Source organism: Ochlerotatus camptorhynchus, unplaced genomic scaffold (assembly GCF_037179485.1).
Source record: "Ochlerotatus camptorhynchus isolate MF236.1 unplaced genomic scaffold, CSIRO-AGI_Acam_v1.1 ptg000592l, whole genome shotgun sequence".
NCBI lineage: Eukaryota > Metazoa > Arthropoda > Insecta > Diptera > Culicidae > Ochlerotatus > Ochlerotatus camptorhynchus.
In genome coordinates this window covers 25,677-51,110 of record NW_027041072.1, presented here as the reverse complement: position 1 = coordinate 51,110, position 25,434 = coordinate 25,677, and the positions used below count along the sequence as shown (strand labels likewise).

At 39.3% G+C, this 25,434-nt stretch overlaps 1 protein-coding gene across 1 annotated transcript; it reads left to right on the top strand.

The window, feature by feature from the left end:
* Positions 1-327: 327 nt before the first annotated feature.
* On the top strand, positions 328-24,490 carry Wdr33 (WD repeat domain 33). Its single transcript, XM_065237106.1, has 8 exons — positions 328-950; positions 1,038-1,307; positions 1,457-1,608; positions 18,033-18,130; positions 18,195-18,321; positions 18,394-18,627; positions 22,317-22,870; positions 22,937-24,490. Exons 1-8 carry the CDS (start codon positions 687-689, stop codon positions 24,196-24,198), a joined length of 2,961 nt encoding a protein of 986 aa, XP_065093178.1. The 5' UTR covers positions 328-686; the 3' UTR covers positions 24,199-24,490.
* Positions 24,491-25,434: the final 944 nt, after the last annotated feature.

Sequence of the window (25,434 nt, the reverse complement as noted above, 5' to 3'; positions counted from 1 at the left end):
ATGTGTTTACAAAGGTTACCGTAAAAAGTAAGTGAGTTGTACCCAAAAGTAGGTAAATATGATTATACTTAACTTTAGATTACCACACTTTCCAACCCCTGTTAGGTGGTTTTGCTCCTCCGTCGTTGACAACATTAAAAGGAAAAAAACTGATACACTAGTCAAAAGTAGGTAAAAGTGAACTGGCCGTTGGGGACTTTTCTTACCGTGTAGTTATAATTTACCGACTTTGAGGTATGTGCATCTTAGCGTGTAGGCGAAATTTTACGTATTATTGGGAGTTTTCAATTTAGCGTGTAAAAGTCATTAAACGTCAAACGGTATAAAAATGGTCGCTTGTTTCACGCGTTGAGTTGAGTGTTGTTGGAAGAAAATCTGAAAAAACTACGTATTTTTGGAAACTACAAGCATTAAATATCGATTAGTTCGAACCTCGGAGTCGGCGCGAGTGTTTTGGTGTATGAATTTATTCATGAGATACGGAATAGTTGTGGCAATATGAATGTAAGGTTTTTGCGCTGTCGTTTTGCATTGGAGTCACGAAAATGAAAGCTTGCAGAAATAATGTCTTCGGCTCGAACTGAGAAATCGAACTTGCTCGTTGTTGAAAGTGATTAGCTTATTAGTTCTGAAATCAATAAATAAATAGACAACATTGGTTTTTCCTAGTGGAAATTGTAAGCAGAATGGAGTTTTCACAGCCTCCACCCGATCCTATGGGAGGTGCAAATTTTGCCAATCCCCCTCCAATTAATCGTATTCTGAGCTATCAGAATCCACAGTCGCAGAAGCCACAGCATAACTTTTACCACCACCGACCTTATCACCATTTCAATGGCTTCCGTGGGGGACTTCCCATGACACAGGATGATTTCGATGGTAAACGGCTCCGGAAATCGGTAATGCGTAAAACTGTGGATTATAATGCTTCTATCATCAAGGCGTTGGAGGTAAGTATTGACCTTGAACCTTCTTTTTTTCCTTGATCGAGGAAGTACCGTAGAAATTAATCATGGATTTTCTACTGCATACGTCAGACTCGCACTTGGGAACGCGACTACCGCGATCGACGTGCCCTGCAGCCCGAGTGTATCTACATTCCGGAATTACTGCCGCCTCCGAGCTACATGGACAATCCGACCAACGCAGTCACAACGCGGTTCGTCAAAACAGCCACCAACAAGATGCGTTGTCCGATATTCACTCTTGCGTGGACACCGGAAGGGCGCCGTCTTGTCACCGGTGCCAGTTCGGGAGAGTTTACTCTGTGGAATGGATTGACGTTTAACTTTGAAACTATTTTGCAGGTAATTTTAATTTTACAGCCTGTGATGGTCTGCGATTATTGATCAGCTCATCAGCCTCTGCAGTTCACACAATCACAACTCATAAACAGCAATCATAATCATATTGACAAAGAGAACTACATTCTGGGACTTCAAACCTCTTTCCTTAGGCCCACGATGTCTCCGTGCGGACGATGGTGTGGTCCCATAACGACAACTGGATGGTGACCGGTGATCACAGCGGTTACGTCAAGTACTGGCAGTCGAACATGAACAACGTGAAAATGTTCCAGGCCCACAAGGAACCCATCCGAGGAATCAGGTACTACTGCCACAACAGCAGCAACAGTAAGCCGCCGTTGCCAGATGCAACCCAATGGTTTCCTTGTTGGTTCTTGCTGACTGCTGGTTCTGTGTATCGCCTTGTGGCAACCTATCTTCTCACGATTAAGTATACCCTTTTTATTCTCTTGTTAATATACTCTATCAAAATGATCCCCTCGATTGCCCAGTACGAACACCGAATACACAAAAGCTGGCTCGTATGATTTTGCGTCGGTCTGTAGAGAGCAAAGTACAATAAAAAACGTTAGGGTCCTTTTCCTGCCTTCTAATCCCCATTGCAAAAAACAAAACAAACAAAAAAGTTGCGTGTTGCTATCTGCTGGTCAGATTTTATCTTCCTACTCAAATAAAGTGTAATATAAATAAAAAAAAGGTTGATCTCCGTCCCACAACAAGTCCCTGGAATGAATGGATGAGTCAGTATGAGTGGATACCGTGTACAACATTAACATAACGTAACTTCTAGGTTTACTAAAAATATTATGTACGTCCAATGAAGAAGAAAAAGTGACTCAAATTCCGAACAATTGATTTTGTATGGAATTTTTTTTTTTGTATTTCACAGGAATAATTTTAAAAGAGTGGGAAATTCTTGTCATACGGAAAGTTAGTTGAATATCGCTTGTAGCGTCAGGTGGGGCAAGATTGGTCATGGACTTGATTTTTTTTGATAACAGGCTCAATTTAGCACCAATACTGGTTTGAAAAAGTAAACCATCATTGCTGTTGCATTGATATTATATACCTATATGTACATTATTGCATATTATCGTTTTCGTTCGAACTGTATTTTTCATACAAAAAATAAGAGCATGATTTTCTACTACCCTTTAAGGAATCTTCAAAGTGTTATGCAGAGAAATCCTAGAATGTTGTGGAGAAAATTTTAGGGGAATTTCACACTCATAAAATAAATTACATAACCAGTGGAAAATATCCATTTGAATTTCACATAACTTTCATGTGATCCCATAATTGTAAATTGCACCCCTAAAACACATGAACGTTATGTGTCCAATGAAATCTATATGATTTCTCATATAGAATTTCTAATGCTATGTGATATTCAGGTAAAAGTCATTGTTTTTGGAAAAATACTATGTGCGTTCCTAATAGAAACTAAGTGAAAACTTTTTTTCAGTGCAGAAAGAATCTCAAAATTTGTTTAGAGAATTTTGATAAAAACACTGTTTGAAGACGTCAGCAAAATCCATACAACAAATTAAGTTTTATGAGCAGACTTAACTAAAAGATTCAAATTCACTACAAAACATTGCTTGTAGTTCAATTTTCAACGACATTTCGTGTGAGGTGATTCTCCGTTTGATTTGCACTGTTAGCTAGGTACCTCACATGATGTTGTCACCTCACTAGGGGTGAGGTGATGGTGATGTGATAATTGTCACCACGGGTGAGGTGACTCTCCATTTGATTTGAAAAGAGGGTCATCTCACCCGAGGGGACAGTGTCACTTCAAAAGTAACAGCATGTCACCTCACCTCACACGCCGCACAGAATAAGCCTGAGTCACCTTACTCGTGGCGCAGAATAGGCCTCATTGTTGGTTGGAATAATCCTCCTTATTTCTGTTTTCGAACAAATCGGATACGTCATAGGTACATTTTTTTTTCTTCTATGTATGACGTATCCGATTCGTTTGAAAACAGTGAATTAATCAGGGGCCTTAACCCTTTCGTTGTTTTGAGATACAAATATGTGTTCTTGAACAAAGCGATAGACCATTGATGATGTTCCACGCAGCCTAAAATTATCGAATCTAAAATCAATAGTTTTTTAATTGTTTTTCAATAGTTGCTCAGTTGAATTCTCAACAATACATGTTGGGCATACAGAGCAGCTTCAATAATTACTGACCATTTAATAGTACACACTAATTCAGTCACTAAGGTTTTAATGCATTTTAGAATTGCGGAACTGTTCGGTAAAAGTTTAAAAGTCTATGGAAAAATCCCATGTTAACCCCATTTAATGATAGAAAATAAAATTTGTCGATTTCATTGATTCCTTATGGATAACGATCATTTGAAGTTTTATCGACTTTTTCAGCAACTTAAAAACCCAGTAAAAAATACTGACTCCTGTAATTAATCTAAGTGTGTAGTTTGACAAACATGAGACAGACCGAAAAGTGTTGGGTCACCTGTGCTACCATGGGAACAAGATGGTTGAATAGCCAAGACAGTGGAATCGATTCCCGATCCGGTCTATTTCGAGGATATTGTCTCGACTTCCCTTGGCAGTCACCCCTATTCTGCGAGTCGTGTGACTCTCTGTCAATAGTGAGGTGATGAAAGTCACGACGTGTGAGGTTACTCTCCAATTGTTTTGTACGGAGAGTCATCTCACACGACGTGACTTTTGTCACCTCACTAGCGACAGAGAGTCACACAACTCGCAGAATAGGCTTGAGAGTATTATTGCGCAAACAATATGCAACTGATTGACAATTGATAACTGTGGAAGTGAGTTGAGAGTAGGCTCGTTTGCGAGCGTCAAAGTCAGGAAGAAGAAAAAGTATTAAATTGATCGTGCGAGGTGTTCGGACTTTGCGTCTGGATATTATATGAAAAATTCCCGATGGAAGAACACATCTTTTATGCGATTCTGTGACACATTCATGATAAAGAAGGGAATATTTCATTCTTTGAAAATATAACAAAAGGAAATAATTAATTATTGGATGAACGATAAAGAAGGGAATATTCCTTTCTTTGAATATACAAAAAGAAAATAATTTATTCTTTGGATGTATGATAAGGAAGGGAAGGGAATATTCCCTTCTTTTAATATATAAGGAAAATATGTAATCAATAGCTTTTGGCAAGGGATTCGGGGTAATGACCATTTGCGATAATAACGTGTGGAATAATGTTATAAATTTGTAATCGATAGTTCAACGTTCCATGCACCGATTTTTCAATCCATAACGAGAAATTCTTCAACTCAGGTCTAGACTCAGGTCGAACAATTCTTTGATAAGGTTTAACAGTTTCCGACTGGTATTGCATATTGAATTGGATTGCATATTAGACCATTTGACTTTTTAAATGGTGAACGAAGTGCTCGAAAACTTGAAGGTTGTCATTTTCTAAAGAGCTTTAAAATGGTTTGGAATTGATAAATACATAGTTCCATAAAAGTAAACGTAGTGTATCATCAATTTAGTAAAGTGAAACTAATCAGAGAGTTTAATCACAGACAACAGACATAACACTTTGAAAAAGTTTTTCTTGAAAACATAGTATCTCAAAACATAGGACCTCAGTAACGACATCTCTCGGGCTTCTCGCGTAAAACAAGCTTGCTCGCTTGCAAGCTTCAAAATTCCAATAAAAAATTATCATTTGTATTCAGTATAAATTCCAAAACGAAATTTCCTTCTAAAAATGTACCCTTCTTTTGACCCCTTGCTGTTCTTTCATTTGTCCTAATTTCGGGGTAATGGCCATTCGGGGTAGTAGGGCATTCGGGGTAATGGCCATTCGGGGTAGTAGGACATTCGGGTAGTGGCATTCGGGGTAATGGCGTTCGGGGTTATGGCGTTCGGGGTAGTGACATTCGGGGTAGTGTCACAGAATCCTTTTATGCAATTAATAGATGTTACCGTATGCGCGATAATGTTTGCCCCATTAAACACTGTAAAAACAACAAAAAATCTGAAAATATTCGGGGTGGAAAAAATTATTTATTTAAAAGGGATATGTTTGTTAGAACTTAAACCTATGTTAATCATCGATAGAATTTCCATTTGCCACAATTACGGCATCAACACACATGCTCGACATGTTCTGATAATTTAATCCGGTTTCATATTTCTTCAGGCGCTGGTCAATGTTTGTCTGAGACTTGCTGTACTGGAGTGGCGTTTGGCACAGGCCTTGACCTTTATGACGCACCACACTTAATAATCCAAGGGGTTAAGATCGGGGCTGGATGGCAGATGTTCCTTCAGCCAATTCTGCGTGCGGTTCGAGGTGTGGCATGGTGCCCCGTCTTGCTGAAAGATCACATTCGGCTCCAGTTTATATTGCTCAGTAATCCAAGGAAGGACATACTTACTAATAATGCCGATATACACATCCGTATTCACTTTATCCCTTTCAGGAATGGTGCAAACATTATCACGCATACGGTAACAAACAGAGTTTCGCTGACTACACAGTGGTTTCATGAAAAATTGACGTCAATAAAATCAAGTTTCCTGCTCGACGTAATATGGTCTTAGAAGTATATTTCAAAGTGTAATACTTGATTTCGACAATTTGAAGAGTTTTATTAGAAATAAGTTCGAATAATATGGAAGCGTGCTGGGCGGTTCGATATTTTCATTGGAATTTAGTGAATCCAATGAACAATTTTTCGTCTGCTATAATATTTTGACGTATATAAACTGTACTGCTTTTGTACGATTTCTCGTAAACAAAAACTCAATCATTCAAATTAACATTACCAATAGCAGAGCTGATATATATCACGGCAGTCATGTGACAATGAGAAAACAGGTTCACTATCACTCTCACTATCATGAGACGGAACTACCTATCATGAGCCGTCTTGTCATTTTCCAATGTTCATGCACTTATGTGAATAATTTCCATCCGGTTTTGGAATCAAAATTTCTAGCTAATTTAGATAAATTTAGACAAGCAACAGAATGTAATCTGTTGAGTGAATATATTCTTAAGATTGTCGCGGTGCATATAACAAAAATACCAATAAATGAGTTAATAATTGCAATGATCCCAACACTGTCACGTTCTGTCATGACAAAAAAATCGATGAGATTTGGAAGAAAAACTCTATCGTTGTTTTCCCATCCGATGATAGTGACAGAAATAACTCTGTAAATATCGCGTGAGATCGTTCATTGAAAATGACATTTGCCAGCCCTGACCAATAGATTGGGGATTGTCTTCTCTATACAATACAGGTTGGTCAACTTTTCAACCGCCTGTCCCCACAGCTCTTTCGATTCGTATTGAGTTCCCTACCTACTGTGCCAAATTTGAATGAATTTGGTTACGATCTGGATTTGCGGGAGAGCTTTATAGTTTGTATGGAAATCTATATATGGGAAACCAAAATTATTCAATTGCTTGTCAAAAATTCAAAAAATCACTTACCAAACCTTGGACATTTATCTGAAACTCATATTGTAGAAACTGAAGCTTTTGATCAGCCAGTTAATAGTAGTTGTAGATTTGAAGTTTTTCACCCAATCACATTAGATGAGAGTTATTTGTTTTTCATTAGGAAAATCGGCTGGAGTAGATAATGTTAATGCTAGAGTTATTCAAGATTGCTTTCATGTCATTGGCCACATCTTGCTGGACCTTATTAATGAATCAATACAAACTGGACATGTGCCACAAATTTGGAAGGAATCCTTAGTGGTCCCTATTCAAAAAGTTGCTGGAACGATTAAAGCCGAAGAGTTTCGTCCCATCAACATGTTGCACACATTAGAGAAAATTTTAGAACTTGTTGTTAAAGGCCAGTTGTTGGAGTATTTAAATAGTAATAGTTTGTTGATACCAGAACAATCGGGATATCGGGAAGGTCATTCTTGTGAAACCGCGTTGAATTTGGTATTAGCGAAGTGGAAAAATAACTTGGAGTGTAAAGATACGATTGTTGCTGTTTTTTTGGATCTTAAACGCGCTTTTGAAACAATTTCTAGGCCCTTATTGTTAAGATCAATCAAGCGCTTTGGAATTACGAGTGCTGCATATAAATGGTTTGAAAGCTATTTGTCTGACAGAACTGATTCTGTTTCCAGTCCCGTGGGGAATACCCTTGGAGTGCCCCAGGGAAGTGTATTAGGGCCCCTGTTATTTATTATGTATATTAATGACTTGCGACGTGTTTTACGATTTTGCGACATTAATCTTTTTGCAGATGATACTTTGTTATTCATTGCAGCTAAGGATTTAGATGATGCCGTTTTACACTTGAATAAAGATTTACGTTCTCTAAGTAGATGGTTGAAGTATAAGCAGTTAAAATTGAATACAAGTAAAACTAAATTTATGGTAATTTCGCGGAATCGAGTAAATGAGAACGTCTCTGTTGTAATTGATGATGAGACTATTGATCGCGTTCGGGAGATTAAATATCTTGGCGTGATTATTGATGACACACTTAAGTTCAACTCTCACATTGACAATGTCATCAAGAAAATTGCCAAGAAGTATGGAATTCTATGTCGACTGAAAAACGATTTAACTATTGCCAGTAAAATACAGCTATACAAATCAATCATCTCTCCTCATCTTGACTTTTGCCCTTCCATTTTATTTCTGGCCAATGCAACACAAATATCGAGATTACAGCGCTTGCAGAATAAAATAATGCGTTTGATACTGAGATGTAATAGATTCACTTCCTCAACTTTGATGTTAGACGCCTTACAATGGTTGTCGGTGAAGCAAAGAATTGTATATTTGACTATGGTGTTCATTTTAAAGTAGTTAACGGTTTGCTGCCTCGATATTTGGGTGATCGAATTGAAAGAGGAAGTGACTTTCATAGATATAATACTAGAAACGCGGTTGAAATAAGAACACCACATTTCTTGACTTGTGCTTCACAAAATTCATTATATTAGAAAGGAATAAATGTTTTCAATTCGATGCCTAGACATATCAAACGTTTAGCAACACTTACAGAATTTAAAAGACACTGCATTTCACACGTTAAAACTGTCTTTTGAACAGTTATCCAGTGATTTTTTTATGAATTGACAAATTATGTATCTTGACGAAGTTATCTCTAACGGATTATTTTATATGGATAGCTGTCATAACGACTTTTTAATAATTATTGTAGCACTGCAAAAACTATTTCTGTTCGCCACGAGGGTGATGATGGATTTTTAATATATGATTTTATAGTAGATTAATTAAAAAAAAAAGTAGTCTATAAAGGTTTGAGCCTCGCGCGCGTATTACAGATATAGAGGACTGAATTTAACATTTGATAAAAAAATGCAATTTTGAAGCTTATTTGGAAGATACTTTGAGTTAGTAGTAAGTTTTCTGGCAAATGTTGGGGGTTCGTGAGCATTCCTGACATTGCTGAAAATTATGATAGCATCAGATTGCGGGGTTACTAGTGTAATAGGATGCTTTGTTGATTGTTCATTAACTCTTGATTGCTTGTAATACTTATGAATATTTTAGGTGGACAAAAAGGCGAACTAAGAGGTGGACGCCTGAGCTTTTCCACATTTATATCGCTGTGAAGCAACTGTAAACTTTAGAGGGAATTTATATCTGTAACTGAAACCAGTTCTATTTTGTTTGCCAACCTGGTTAAAATGTCATATTCAATTATCTTAAAGATAAATCGTCCAGCTCAAACCTTTGTAGGGGTAAGAGGTGGGACCATCATCATAAAAAAAACATACAAAACAGCTTTGTCGAAGACCGCAAATCGATTCGACTTCTGTGCAAAAAGGTTTTTTTTTTATTATGACCATGTGCTCCGCTCATACCTATACTGCCGGTAATCGCAAGTCTGTCCCATCCCAGATAACCAGAAGTCGTATAAAAATGTGCAGACAGTATCGTAAATTGCTACAGTTTAAGTCAAAATCGCATATAAGAATGGCATGCATCGCATTATGTTTAAGTTAAATCGTATAAAATGCCAATTTTCGACCTATATGCGATGACTCATTTTTCCGTCGTACTGTATCACAAATCAAATCGGATTACATCGTAAGACTTTTCAAAGTGAATTTGTTATTACAGATTAAATCGTAAAGGATGTTAAATCAACTCGATTAAAATTAAATTAAAATTTCCACGTATATGGCCTCCACTTTTGTACGTAAAAGCTATTTCTTTGCATTCTATACGATTTGTTTGCTTGTATATATGATTGTATATCACGAAAACAACTTTAAATATACGTGCATTCTGGTTGTCTGGGATCTGCATTTTTATCAATTTTGAGTTAGCATCATTATTCAGTTTATCTTTTTATCTTTTAAATTTGTCGTGTTGGTTTATTTCCTTTAAATTTCGTTATAATTGCTTATCTTTTGACAGATACGCGTATTTCGTCTACTACTTGCAGACTTCATCAGTGCCAAGTACACAACACCACTATCTTTTTATGTTTTTTGAGATGTGCTATTGAAAAAAAGGTGGTTTGTTCAAGAAAAATGAAAAACAATACCAAGTCAAATTGTCCCACAGCGAAAAGTAACCGCAAGTAAGTCCCATTAGAAAAAATAGGCTTTCATTAAATAAACTATAAAACAACGTGGAGTGCTTCTATATAATTAAAATTGTTAGACAACACATCGCATTATGAGATTTGTCTCAAGATAGATTTTGTCCACTATCTAGAACATGTCCGGATGTGGCCAATATAGTTCTTACGATTCTCAGTTTGACCGCCAATGAATATGGCTTTGAATTCTCATGTGATTTGATGTATCGCTTGATAGATTTTGATTTAAAAAGGATTTACCACTTCCCCGGGGGTACCCGGAACATGTCCGGGTGTGGCCAACATGGTGTTGGTCACTCATCATGACTCTTATTGATCTAATTTTTGAATTCTCATGTGAATTGATTTATCGCATGGTGGGTTTGGCACGTTTGGCTTTGGTCTGATGAAGACCCATACTCACTGGAATATGTTCCGGCCATTGCTCTGGAACCAGCGAAACAATTCCAGAAACATACAATAACGTTCTATGGGACCATGGTATCTTTCTACTGTTCAATACTGTGCTAAACTAATGCAGCATCGTCATGGAATTATGACTGACTTGCGGTTATTTTTCTCATTGACGTTAAATGTAATCGCAAGTCAGTCCCACTCAGCTTTTGGCCATAAAATAAAAAATTCACGAAATTTTATCCAATATTTTTTGGTTAATATAGATGCATGCTATCACATTGTACGTTTATTTTTACATTTATCCCTCTAAAATAAGTGTCAAATCAAAAAACATGTAAAATCTTGGAACGCTGTTTTCTCATTTCCAGGTTTTAACAAATGGGACTGACTTGCGGTTATGGGCAGTATAGGCGGAGCGCTACCCGAGCAAAGTTGGAGATCAAATTGAAATCAAAATTTGCTGTTATGATGCAACTTATTTTGAATACTCCAGTTGCTCTCATTTTGGTTGACTTAACTGTTAACACAACAAAAATAAGAGCAAACTTTTACACTGTTGAATCAAACGGAAAACTAATCTTGCTTTCAAAGAAATCAATTTGATTTCTGATTTTGCATTCATAATGTTTAACTAAATACGGGCCTGGTTAAAATCGTTAGCATCCATGCTTCTCACGTTGAAAGACTTGAGCTCAAATCTCACCCCGGGCAAATAACGAATGTTCTAAATTGCGTTAAACAAAACAATTAAACAATAATCGTTAGTTCAACGACAAATGAGCTTAAATTAAATTTTAAACAAGACGTTAACAGCAGAACTTCAAGTTAAGTTGCTTTCATTTAAAAAGTCTTTACTGCATAATGGAAGCACAATATGATATCAGACTAATGTCGTGACAATTGAAATCAAAATGAGTTTTCATTATGATAGCAACTGCAAACTTTAATATCGATTTGCTTTCATTTTGTTTACCGGCTTTGCTCGGGTAGGCCGACAGTAAAACCAACAATCAATTCGAAACTAACGATTTTAAATTGGCTCACTACTTGACTAGCCTATTGGTCCCAAGCAAATCGATTACCGTACCCCATTCTAGTATAAATTCCAGTACTACACTATGTTTGTTTTGATTCACTATGAAAGTTTGACAAATCAAATGAGGGGTTCGTGGATTTTTCTATGTTTCGAGGGGTTATCGACAAGCTTGGGACCGAAGAGAGTACCAGAGCTGAGCCAACAAGTTGAGCTCGTTTCTTCGGGACCTTCTGGTCTTAGAGTTACCTCTATGGTAAAACATAGTTTTCTCAATCTAAGTCTCAGCTTTAGTAGAAATTAGGCATTTTTGAATTTTTGACAAGCAAATGAATAGTGTTTCCAGACACGCATCACATCAGTGGCGTCCCGTAACCTCACTTTTTACCTGTGCACCAACTTTCAAAACTAGATTTAACGCCATATTCATACTCGAATCGGTTGAAAAATACATCTTCTAGTTTACTCGATATCTATCCATTTCAAGCAATATTTTGATAATTCCAGAACAACATGTGAAAAGGGCATACAAGCTTTTTGTAAACAAACCTTTGTAGGCCCTTTTCTCACCAACCGAGGGTCGCCCACGCAAACCAGCAATATCATCGGGAAGGGGAAAGTGTCCCCTACCCGGTGATGTTAAAGGTTTGCGTTAGTATCACATGGGTGGCGAGAAAAGGGCATAAGAAGGTTTGTTTACAAAAAGCTTGTATGCCCTTTTCACATGTTGTTCTGGAATTTGTTTATGTTTTGACAGTTGGTGCACAGGTAGATTGAGGTTAAGGAAACGCCACTGCATCACATCAAATAAGAATTAAATATAAACATTTCTGGTCAATATTGTTAGTGCTCCATGCTTTATTTACCATTGCAATGTTAATTAATTACGTTGCCTGCATCGGAGATCAAGATCTCCAAACAAATTTTAGTCTTAGATGTATGCACAGTTTATTATGAATAAAACAACGTTATGTTAATGAACTCAATTTTTCATATGTATGTTTTCTATAGTATTCTCTTTCAATAGGAGGAAATAATCCGCAGTTCCTTTAATTGTATGCCAAGGAGCGAACTTTTGATCTGAGCTGCCCATGAGCTTCAGCACAGATTAATTTTGGCCACTTTTGTCCAGTCTTTTTCAAATTGTTCGATTGAATTCGCTGCCTTAAAGTGTTTCCATAGATATCCCTTGGAAAGGGCCCAAAAAGTTTCGATTGACCGGGCCTCCGGACGATTCGGAGGATTCATCTCTTTTGGCACGTATTACACATTGTTTGCTTTATACCAAGCTACCGTTTCTTTCGAGTAGTGCATTGACACCAAATCGGACCAAAATAGTAATGGGCAATCATGTTGACGGATCATGGGCAACATACGCCGATTCAAATACTCCTGAACGTATATTTCAGTGTTCTTCGTCTCCTTCGTCACAAATGGCTTTGACAACTTGTCATACTCACATATCGCTTGCCAAACCATGGCCTTCTTACCAAATTTTTCGGTAAAAATCGACCTATGGGTATCGTCAACTTCCTGACCATCACGGACTGTGTAGTATTGGTCTCCCGGAAGCGTCTTTTAGTCAAATTAGACGTATGTTTCATCGTTCATGATAACACACGCCAATTTTCCACACAGCAGGCTATCATATAGCTTCCGAGCCCTCGGTTTGACGGATGCGGCTTGTTTCTGACGCCGTTTAGGCTTCTTCTGCGTCTTGAACGTTCTTCAAATCTCGAACAGAGGCACTTTTCTTATTGACAAAAGCTTGGGTGATCTTCTGGTCCAGTTTTCGGTCCACCGGTCCCGGTTTACTGCCAGATTTTGGTGTGTCCTGTTCGGATGGTGGTTTGGACTGCTCCGATACTTACTTCCTCCATTTTTGCCAAATTCCTCACTGATAGGTTGGGAATAGTCACACGAGTGGAACTTCGGATCAGAAAATGGCTCCACTTGTCATTTGCGAACACTAGCGCACCTAGCGGTAGAAGGCATCTTCTGCCTGCAGTTAAGATAGGCAGCATACTATGATAGTGTGAGTGCACATAGAAAGCCCATGTGGAACGGTACAACACATTGCTTGTTGAGCAGAAAAACGAACCACTATTTGATTCATCGATTTGTTTGCATTTCCCCTTCTGTTCTGTGGAATAGTGCACCATTTGTGCACGATCTGTTTGCGCTTTTCCGGGGAAATGCCTCGAATGATTTTGTAAAAAAATACACTTTGTGCACACAAACTTGTTGAGCAATAAGTAAACAACAACACACATCGATGAACAGCTGATAAACTTCACCGGGGTAAAAATGGTGGCGAGTTGAAAGTGTGCTTATACTTTCTGGGACACCCTATATGTAGATGTCGTGACCATACATTTCCCAGGTCCCAGATTTTTTTTCCATGATCGGGATTAAGAAATTCGTTTTAAGTCCCTGAATTATGTTAATTGGGTTCTTTAATTTTGAAAAACATATCGTTTTTTATATATCATCTGAAAGAGCTTCGTTTTCTGAGCACAGCGATAATTTTTTCGAACCTACACACTTTCATCTCGATTTTTAAATCAATATTTAAAGCAAAATAATAACTTCACTGTTTGACACCAAACTAACAAACTGACAGCTCGCTCCCATACAAAGTGACACCGAGGGGCGCTAATAAGGTGATTTTTGCAAATGTAATCGTTCTTATTTAAAAAAGTTATAGGGTACCAAAATTGATGAAATTTTGGGTTTGGGTTCCATTTTTAATGCAGATTACGAATATGCATTTACCTCAATACCCTTAAAGAACCCAATTGGTGTATGGTTGAGACATAGAGGTAACTCTAAGACCAGAAGGTCACGAAGAAACGTGCTCAACTTTTTGGCTCAGCTCTGGTACTATCTTCGGTACTAAGCTAATCGATGCACCACTCGAAACATAGGAAAATCCACGAACCCCTAATTTTATCTGTCAAAGTTTCATAGCGAATAAAAACAAACATAGTGTAGTACTAGAATTTCGACTAGAATGGGGTACGTTAACCGATTTGCTTGGGACCGATAGGATAGTCAAGTAGTGAGCCAATTTAAAATCGTTAGTTTCCACCGGTTGGTTGAGATGTTATAGGTTTTTCCTTGTCTGAGAACCCAATCCAAATAAAATAAAATCTGTCGTGTGAATTTTTCCATGTTTTGTGGGGAAATTTTGGATATATCTATCATTTCTATGTTTACCCTCTCATTACCTGAAATGCGTTCTACTGAACTTTTAACGATCTAAATAGACTCTCAACTATCCTTAATTTTTTGATTAATTGGTAAAAAGTGAGGTTGTAAAAAAGGTTCAATTTGAAAAAATGTGTTGAAATCGATTTTTTACAGAGCAAATTTATAAGATGTTAAAAATGTTTATGGTGAATCATGAATTTATACAAATTCTAAACATGTTGCTAGCTAAACACAAGGCTAGTTAAGTTTGTCAAAAATAATGTTAGTTTAAAATTTTGCCCTAGAATACATTTTTACATAGGAGGTATGCTTTGATTATTTTCAAAGCTATTAAGATTCATTTAAATTTTTGTATTGTAGGTCGACACTTATAGGCTTATAGAAGCTATAACCAGAACATGAAAATTCTTGACGCTTCTGGCTGATTTCGATTGCACCGAACCATTTAATTCGTTTCCCTATCCAAACACTTAGAAAAATTGATGTTAATTTAGGTGCTCTGATCAAAGTAATGGTCGCGGTGGTATTATGTCCCCAACATAGGAAAAAAAAGGTGCTCTGAGACTGACATATACGAGCGTCAATTTTGACATAAAATTGAATCATAATATAACATTTGGTTGCTCATTGCGCAGCGACTCATGCCGCTTGCCTTTGTTAACTTTTTGAAGAGCCAACAACCACCCAGCTAAAAAGTTCATTGCGGACTGGAGGTGATTTTCATTTCATTTGAAATATTCATTCGCAAGTTAATAGCATCATGTTCTTTAAAACATACGTAAAAAATAGTACGTCTTCATAAAGAATGTATCGAATGCGTCACCGGATGAGTGCTGTGTCGTTAGGAATTTATTTTCCAGAATAACAAAAACTCACGAGGAAGAGTATTTGAAGATATGGTCTTGGTCTAGAATCCAAAATGGAACATTTTCCTGCTTATTCTACGTATTTGTGGTTGAATAATGAGTTCTTAAGAGAGTGCCAAGGAAATTTCGATAAGAATACCAAGTGAATTGATTTTTAAAAGTTGAATTCCAAAACAATTCTGAAAAATCTGTCAAAGGATTTCCGAGCATAGTTCCAATAGCATTCCGATAAGTTTTTATTATAGAATACTAAGGAGCATTCCAAGTGAATTTTCAGAAGCATTCAGAGGATAACTTACAAACATATTTTTCTGAGCAGAATTTCAAGACATTTCAAGCTGAACATTGCATTAGGTCCTATGTAATATTGACAGGTTATCTTCGTCGTCAGATCACAAATCGATAAAAGAAGTTTTTATCTAGCATCTAATACGAGAAACACAACAAGAAACGGTTATGTGCTCAAGTTATTAACGAAAGAGAAAGTCGACGAAGAGAATCGATCAATTCGACAGTGAGCATGTATAAGGGCGTAAACGTGATGATCGATTCTCTTCGTCGATTGTCTCTTTTGTTACAACCTGTTACAGCACTACATTGAACAAATTCCAGAAAATTGTTTCGCTTAGCCGTAGCAATGTAAAGAGAAAATCGATGTTGAGAATCGATCTCCGTGTTTACACCCTTATGCATGCTTACTGTCGAATTTTACTTGGGACCTAATGCATGTTCAGCTTGATTTGGCAAATGTCCATGGCCTTTAATGTTGCTATAAATATATATGGTTGATTATTCAACCAGGGATAGGGGATGTCTAAAACCTCTCAAACAGTGTCCTCGTGGTATATGGACAGCCCCAATTATCAACAAGAAAAATGTCATCAAGATAGCCGTATAACATGTTATAGCCATGTAGCATTAGAGCATCTTTGGATGAACTCTCGATTAATTTTATTGAGAATAATCCCAGGAGTGGAACAGAGTCTCCCCCTGTTTAAACCGTTTACCATAGTTTGCTATTTTGGCCATACCGTAGAATCTTGTTAGTTTGAATAGCTAAAATCAGAATTAATCTGCGCTCATAGTGAATTTGTTTAACTGGTACCCGTGAGGTGCTCAATGGCGTTATATACCCGTGAGCGCTTTTTAATTGCGATTTTAGCTATTCAAACTAACGGGTTCTACGGTAAAACACAATCTTCTGGCATTTTGTGAACAATATTTATGTATATCTCGATGCATACGGTTTGAATCAACAATCTAGTAGACAATGTGACATATTGCCGAAAAATTGCCAAAATAGGTGCCTTTCCCCTACTCTACTCTCTACTCTGCAAAAAGGGTAAAACGCTGTATTTTTTGCAACAGTGTCATGGGTCATCACAGCCATGAGCGGGAACTGGTACACTGATGGTATGTGTCTGTATATTTGGTTCAATAATAAAAGATTATTCTAATCTACTATAAATCTTACCTAAGTGATTGGGTTGTAAAGAAAACATTCCATAATTTTGTGTTTTTAATCGCTGTCTCATTGTGAATCACTTTCACCACCACCGAACAGACAGTGGAACTAGAGTAAAAAAGTTAAACAGAATCAGGTACCGTAAAACGGGGTAAATTTGATCATTCTATTTCTTCAAGTGCAATATTTTTGTTGTAAGAATGTGTGATACAAAGTACTATATCTACCAAAACAACGAGAAACCTCAGTGATCAAATCTGGTCAATTTGACCTCGTTTTACGGCGCTCTCCATCATAAAAACAATAAGTACGATTTGAGTCACAGCAGTAGATAGTACTACTCTTTATGTTGTACACGGTTTGTGTTTATCCGAAAATAAAGAATGAGTGATATAAAAGTGAATGTTTCTTACTGATACTATAAAAAAATCTTAATCTGGACTGGTATAAACCCATTTTTGATGAAGATGAAGACTGTAGTAAATTCACAAGACTGAAGCTGGATTGAATTCCACTATAACAAATAAGTTACGCTTTTTGTAAAATTTGTATGATTTTTTAATAAAACAAAACAAAAATGACTGAAAGCCCCGTCTCGAAAAAACGTTACCCTTCTTCTGTTAATAGAAAGCAATAAATCGAGTTGATTTTGCGACAACCATAAACCAAGGGCTTTTTATTTCTGTTAATGATTACCATTTCGACTGACATTGAATAGAACTTGAATTGTTCAATTTGTCTCATCCATCGCTAGTCGGTTTCCATGCTCTCCCGCTTCGCAGTTTGATTGAATAAAGAATAAATTTTGAATTGCTTCTCACAAGTCCCTACCTTTCTATCTCGAACTGATCGAAACGCCCTTGGATTTGGACCCTGGACTGAGCAGAACTTTATAGAAACGACGCCCGCAGCATACCGAACACAAAAGGACCAGCTTTCTCCGGCCACTGATTTCACTTTTTTTTCACGATTTTTGAAATATAAATAAAATACAACCAAAGAGAATAAAAGTTTTCCCCCTTCCCCTGGAAGCTATCTGAACTCGGCTGATACACATGACATAGAGAAAAGTTAATAAAATCGAATAAATCACAGTCTGTCCCTGCTATAACGGTGTACCTAATCACGCAACGGTCTATCTCTCCCTTTTTCCATTACCCATATAGCTTCAGTCCGTCGGATTCCAAGTTTGCCAGCTGCAGCGACGACGGTACGGTGCGTGTTTGGGATTTCCTACGTTGCCAGGAGGAACGTGTTCTGAGAGGTTAGTTCGATGTTCTATGTGCGAGAGTGATGGTCAAGATTCTAGCATAATTTATACTTTGAAGGTCACGGTGCTGATGTGAAGTGTGTCCACTGGCATCCTCAGAAGGCGTTAATCGTGTCCGGTAGTAAAGATAACCAGCAACCGATCAAAATATGGGATCCGAAGAGTGGCCAGGCGCTAGCCACCTTGTAAGTACCGAAACCTATAAGACAATTCGTATAGCTGTAGATCATTTAACTTTGGAACGCATTTTTTTTTAGACATGCCCACAAGTCGACCGTGATGGATCTGAAGTGGAACGACAATGGAAACTGGTTGGTCACAGCATCCCGAGATCATTTGCTAAAACTGTTCGATTTGCGAAACCTGAGCGAAGAGGTTCAGGTATTCCGTGGTCACAAGAAGGAAGCTAGCGCAGTATCGTGGCATCCGGTGCACGAGGGATTGTTCGCTTCTGGTGGTTCCGATGGCTCCATTCTGTTTTGGAATGTTGGGTAGGTTGACATTATGCTGGCTAGTTGTAGCATTTCCTTTATTTTACCGAAGACCCTCATATGTACTTATGTATTCTATGCTCATGCACCTTTCTTAAGCTCAGCTATTCAGCGTTTCTAGTTCGCTGATCGTTTCTTCACTTTCGCTGCAGGCTCCTACAGTATTTGAGTGACTGCCCTGCTGACGGCATTGCGGATGCCTTAATCTCGACACGTTTCATCGACGGTAATTTCCGCGTTAAGGGCACATTGCGTCAAATCTAGGACAGTCCATATGCTGTGTTTGCTCTACATTTTACTTTCCGAACAAAGGGGTGACCTTGCGTGTCCGAACCGATGTAGGTACTTCCAATCAATCATGACCAGATAGGAATCGTGTTAGGGGGAAGATGACATCTCCATGCTTTCTATTCTCCCAGGTCGAGATATTCGTTATTAGTCTATGAGTCCATCCACTGTTCTCCGCCGTGTCCGATTCATGCTGCCACTTGGCCTTCGACTCCGCTGTCAACATTTTCCATATTCCTATGGTTTCCCTCCGCTTGTAACACTCACTGTCCTCCACCACTGCCGATAGGGATCATTCCGACGATAGAACATACTGCTTCCGACGAGATGGTTCTGTACGCGCTTTCGACTCGCATGGCCATGAGCCTGAACGTTCTGTTCAAATTCGCTGGATTCCGCTTGGTTTCCAGTGCTACAACCCAGGCTGGACCTCCGTACCTCAGTATCAACGAAGATACACTAGCCAGAAGACGCCTCTTGCTACTGTTTGGTCCAGAATTGTTCGGCATGAATCTATCTACCGCGTTAATGGACTTCGCCGCCTTCTCCCAGGCATAGTCGACGTGGCTGTGATTTCAGCCGTTGCACCGCTTTGTAGTTTATGATCAATAGCACTTCCGTTTTGTGGCAGACTATCTGCAGCTTCGCTCCTTATATCCATTTTGCAGCCGTTTCGGCCGCCTCGGTGCCCAAAATTTCAACCTCTTTCAGCGTCTCATCTGTTGCCGTTAAGATCTCGACACCTTTGGGTTGCTTGATCGTCAGCACGCCGTTGTACCAGCCATGGTAAAAGCACTGAACCCTTTTGCACGGGTGGCAGTTTTGTCTACAAACACACCACCAAGAGCATTGGGTTTTACGTTTCGTACCAGTGCTCGATGGACAACACCAAACGCAGCGAACAAGGCACCGGTGCCGGTGCCTTGTTCGCTGCATTTGGTGTTTTCTATCGAGCACTGGTACGGAGCATACAACTCAATGCTCTTGGTGGTGTGTAAAAGAGGCAGTACGCAGTGTAGTGTTGCGTTTAGACATGCCTGCGTTGTACATCCCGTTCCAGATCGTAGGACCAAGGATGGAGCCTTGTGGAACTCCCGCCGTGATCCTAATCGATCTCTGACCCACAAACTTCGATTTTTTTTTTTGCTGAGGTGGGCGTTTTATTTTGCTGTACATTAGTGAAACACTTGCCGAAATTCAACTTACAATTGGGAATTTTGCCGAGATCTCAGCTAACAAACATAAGTTTTGCTGAATCTTGCCAAGTTTTTCACTGAGATCCAGTAAAATAAAATGCCGAGCTGCTCGGTGGTGCCCATCTCGGCAAAACAATCTAAATGTGCATGTCTGTCTTATAGACCACAAGTCGGTTCTAGAAGCAAATCATCAGAATCCTGCACAGGTTGTCAGGAACCCTCATTCTGTGCCAAACCACAGAGAATGTGCACAGATAAGATATGTAAGGGTCTTTGCAGTTGCTCACCTTGTGACCGAAGCCGATGCACATACAGCATCTTTCCAGTTGCTGGGTAACCATTGGCGTAGCTAATGGGGGTGCCAGGGGGGCCAATCCCCCCCAGAATTATCTAGGCTCCCTCCAGATAAATTGTCTAGCTACGCCAATGTGGGTAACCCGAGGGGCAGCCTTCAACGAACACACTGACCAGCAAACTTTGCCAGTCTCCAAAAGTTTGTTAGCTGCGGCCGTCGAAATTCATATCGCCGCTCTCTGCGTGCCACAGTACGCGTTTGTTAACCGGATGTGTCCACGGTGTGTACAAATTTCCGAACATTTTTATGGACGATTGTCTACGCAGACGAACCGAAGTCTAAACCTCGTCTACATAATGTAATACCAAACCCCTAGTTTCCTGTATGTTTAGAGAAAGCAGCTGTCAATAATAGTAATAATATTGAATTAAATTCAATTATTGAGGACATTTTTTTCTCATTAACAACCTACATTATATAGGTATATGATCCTATCTGCCCATGGACGCATAACTGTCCCATGTGTATAGGAATTCCCATTGAACATGGGAAAAGTATGCGTCCACCGTAAATCAGTAAACGGTCCCTAACCTCACTTTGGGCTCCCTATCATTTTGCTTCTGAGTAAAAGAGATGACAACGAATGGGAGAAAAACAAACCACCCAAAACTGTCAACATTTACGGGTGAGGGAAAAGTGAAGGAAATCTTCGTGGACTGATCTATGTGATTGTGATGGAAATTTGATCAGTGACAGCTACAGCATGCTATTAAAGGTGATAATCTGACGCCAAATGCTATTTTTTCTCTGAATTGGCATTATCCACAATCAATACGAATTTTAAATCGGCTCATTACTTGATTAGCCCATTGGTCCCAAGTGCATCTATAAGCGTATCCCATTCAAGTCGAAATTCTAGGACTACACCTCGTACTACACTATGTTTGTTTTGATTCGCTATGAAAGTTTGACAGATAAAATGAGGGGTTCGTAGATTTTCCTATGTTTCGAGGGGTGCACCGATTAGCTTGGGAGCGAAGATAGTACCACATAGTACCAGAGCTGAGCCAAAAAGTTGAGCACGTTTCTTCGGGACCTTCTGGTCTTAGAGTTACCTCTATGATAATACACTTTTGATCCATATTCAGGTGAAAAAAAGTTGACGGCAACCTACAACCTCTCGGCAATTATTGTTAAACAAGCCTGTGTCCCAATTGGCGAGATAAATTTAACTCGTGGTTAAAAGTGACAGATGGAAAGTTATCGAATAATCCTGCTATCCGAGCGTGGTTATTTCTAGAAGGCTAGAAGTTAAATGACAACCGTGAATGAGTTCTATTTGTAAACTGATCGATCGATAACAGGGATTTTCGAACATAAGAAATAACTTTCGAAATGTCACTTTTAACCACGAGTTAAATTTAACTCGGTAAATGCTTCACAGCCTAAATAAAAATTAGTTTTCCCCATACATTTTTTACCCGGTTTCCTACCCCTCCACAGAGAGCCAAAAAAATCAAAATTTAATGAGAAAATTCTTTCTCACGAGCTCAACATGCCATGCATTTTAATGACACACGATTTGTGATTTCCCTCTCACAGACTTCAGAATAGAGTACCTAGATTAACATTTGAAATCCCTGTTTTTTTGCATACTCGGAACAAAATATACTTTCTAAGGTCCGCCCCATTCATAAAAACGGCAGGAAATCTTGTTAGGGGCGGGGCTTAGATCATATTTTTATGCCGAGTGTGCTTGTGAAATGTGATGATGATGGTGGATGTGATGTGATGTGATGTGATGTTGTGAAATGCCTTTTTCATATGATCGTAACCTATAGGATAATACCTAAAATAAAAACCAAGTTAGTTTTCCAACTTAACTATTCTACCATAATCTTCCATTACAGCACTGACAAGGAGGTCGGTGGAATCGACAATGCCCACGAGAGCATAGTGTGGACTTTGGCGTGGCATCCGCTGGGTCATATTCTGTGTTCGGGTTCGAACGATCACACGATCAAATTTTGGACCCGCAACCGACCCGGCGACCAGATGCGAGATAAGTACAATCTCAACACGCTGCCGGCCAGCTTGGCTGGTTTGGACGAATGCGAGCTGGAGGACCACGTCGTCATTCCGGGCATGGGACCTGAAGACAAAATCGACATTGCGGACAGTTTAGGCACTAACAATAATGGAGTTATTCCTGGTCTGGACTTTGCCAATGTTACCAATTTCAACGAAAAGATGAGGGAAAAGAAGATCCCCTACAGTAAACCGATTCCTCGCAACTTCCAAGCTCAGTGGAATGAAGCCAGCAAGTTTGAGGAACATCGTGAAACATCGGATGAGATCAAGGAAGTTATATCGCAAATTGTTGAAAGTACCCCGGGTGTTGTACCACTTAAAAAGATTGCACCGTCCGCTATAATTCTTTACGACCGAGTCATTCAGGTGCAGCGTAAGTATTTTGTAACTCGCTTTCAAATGATTGCCATGAATAACATTTACCCCATCATTTTTCCAGCTGGTTCTGATTTGGAAGCTGCTATTCTAGAGGGACCTACGGCATTGAACAGATTCATCCTGATGGGAAAAATAGTGGAATTGCAGGATATATTACCATCCATCGACGACGAAGATCTCATGGACGAGAATGGCGCAGAAATTCTGGCCACCAGGATAAAGATGGAGATTGATCCAACCTTTATCTACAACAAAACGACAGTAATCGAGCCATCCGAACCACCGGAAGCTACCGAACCGCTGTTATCATCTACTTCGTTAATGAAACGGAGGACTCCGCCTCCACCCACGCCGGATCCTACAGCTGGTATACCGTCTTTACTGCAACTGGAAATTGCCCCCCCAATGGATATTAAGTTTAGTACGGATGAAATAGAAGATGAGATGGCACTTAGGAACAGTAAAAAAGGCAGAGAACGGGAAAAGCTGAAGGAGAAAGAACGTCGTGAACAGGAAGAGGAGAAAAAGTTCTGGGCAGAACACAACGAGACGAACTGGGACGAGGAGGACATGGGCGGTGATAGTAAATTTGTATCGTCAAGGCCAATGAGGTCCCCTGTTGAAAGTCACAATACCAACAGCAACGGACAGTGGTCCACCGTGAAATATGAAAGTAGCGCCAGGGAAGAATCTGGCCTTGGCGGAAACTCCTGGGAAATGGAAGTAGATGGACCCGGTAACAGCAAAGATAACAGCAAAGATGGATCTGGATTTTCCAACCCACAGAAAAATTTCGGTTTTAATCAAGTCCCACCGAGCTTTGGTGGTCCAAACAACTTCGCTTCCAACAATTTCAATGCTGGACCGAACAACTTCAACAGTAGACCTATCAATTACAGTTCCGGTCCGAACAGCTTTAGTCAGGGGCCACCAGGAGGTCCAAACAATTTCGGTCCCGGACCCAACAATTTCAACCCTGGTGTACCGAACAGCTTCAACCCCAATGTTCCTCCGGGCTTACCACCCAACTTTAACCAGGGTCCACCGCCTAATTTCAGTTCTGGGCCACCTGGTAATTTCAATTTCAACGGGCCACCGCCGGGCGGTTTCAACAACAATTTCGCCTCGGGTCCTCCACCGAACAATTTCAGCAATTACAACAACGGAGGCAACAACTTTGGTCCAGACCAGGGAGGCAACGAAGGTGGTGATGGTGGGTGGAATAACAGCAGGGGTGGTAATCGCAGCAGAGGCAACAACATGGGACGAGGTGGACGAGGAAACCAACAACGTGGGTTCCGGGGTGGGAATCGAAGAAATTAAGTCGCGTAGTGGATAAGTATTAGACGTGTACTGATATTTTTCTTTCTTTTGGTTTGTACAGCTCATTTCTCATCGGGTTTTGTCAACCATTAGTATGTAGTTTAAAATGGGTGTATAATTGCGAAGCATAACAGAGAGTTTGTGTGTGTGTGAGAGAGTTTATAGTAAGAATTTACGGAGCAGTCTGTATAGCATAGAGCGCAGCTTGTATGAGAGGCCAATCGAACGAAAGTCCGTTGGAATGCAGAACTTAACTGGTTAGAATAAATCTAAAGTATGAAAATTACTAGAAGCTAACGAGTTACAAACCACCCCAAGCGGTATCTCAAAACTACAGCGGCACGTAGTGGTACGTAGTGAGGCCTATTCTGCGCCGCGAGTGATTTGAGGTGACAATAGTCACCTCATGTGACTCGATTCTCCATATGATTTGCACGGAGATTAGCCTCACATGAGATGGCTATTGTCAACAGCTATGACCTCACCTCATTCGCAACGCAGAATAGTCCTCAGTACAAATTTAGATGACATGGTCCCTAGTCAACCTCCAGTTTGCAGCAAATTTGATAGAAAAAAGACAAGTAGATATTCATTGGGAGGATTGCTTAACTGCAACCTGGTCCCAGGGCTTGTCTGTATCTTTACATTTTGAAAGATGCACACTAGTGATGTAGCGGACCAAAAGTTTGCTGAAATTTAACTACTAGCCAAAATTAAATAATTGTTTCTTTTTCTAAATAATTGAGTCTAATGGCTGCAATTTTTTTTATTTGGTTCAACACTTTTGGAATGGGACATCACACAGGTGCTACCTTTGAATATGGCTTGATCGAGTGGCGATTTTCTTTTCTTTAGATCAAGACGATGAAGTTTTGAAGAATGCAACGATATTAACTATCTGCACACTGGATCAACATATAGCCAGCCATGGTAGAGGGATAGAAAATCATTTTATTTTCATAGAAACAGAACCATGAACAGATCATCAGGAAAGCCCTTTAGTATGGGATCCCGGAGAAGAATAAAATTGGAAGACCAGCGCAAGCCACGATGTAGAAGGAAGCAGTCGATCGGCGGATTATTGGCAAGAGGTGGCTAATAACTGAAGCAAGTTTAAAACAGCCACTACAACATTGTTCACTGAAATGGTGGAATCAGAATACGAAGACTCGGAAGATACTCTCAGTGATTCAAATAGCGATGATCAACTGAACGTCCCGGATTTCAGAGGTTTCT

Bases quoted from the DNA above. Each gene is read 5' to 3' on its own strand.
- Wdr33 (XM_065237106.1), top strand. From the start codon at position 687: ATGGAGTTTTCACAGCCTCCACCCGATCCTATGGGAGGTGCAAATTTT. The intron at 18,131-18,194 runs GTTAGTTCGATG...TATACTTTGAAG, and splicing joins GGAGGAACGTGTTCTGAGAG to GTCACGGTGCTGATGTGAAG. The intron at 18,628-22,316 runs GTAGGTTGACAT...CTTCCATTACAG, and splicing joins ATTCTGTTTTGGAATGTTGG to CACTGACAAGGAGGTCGGTG.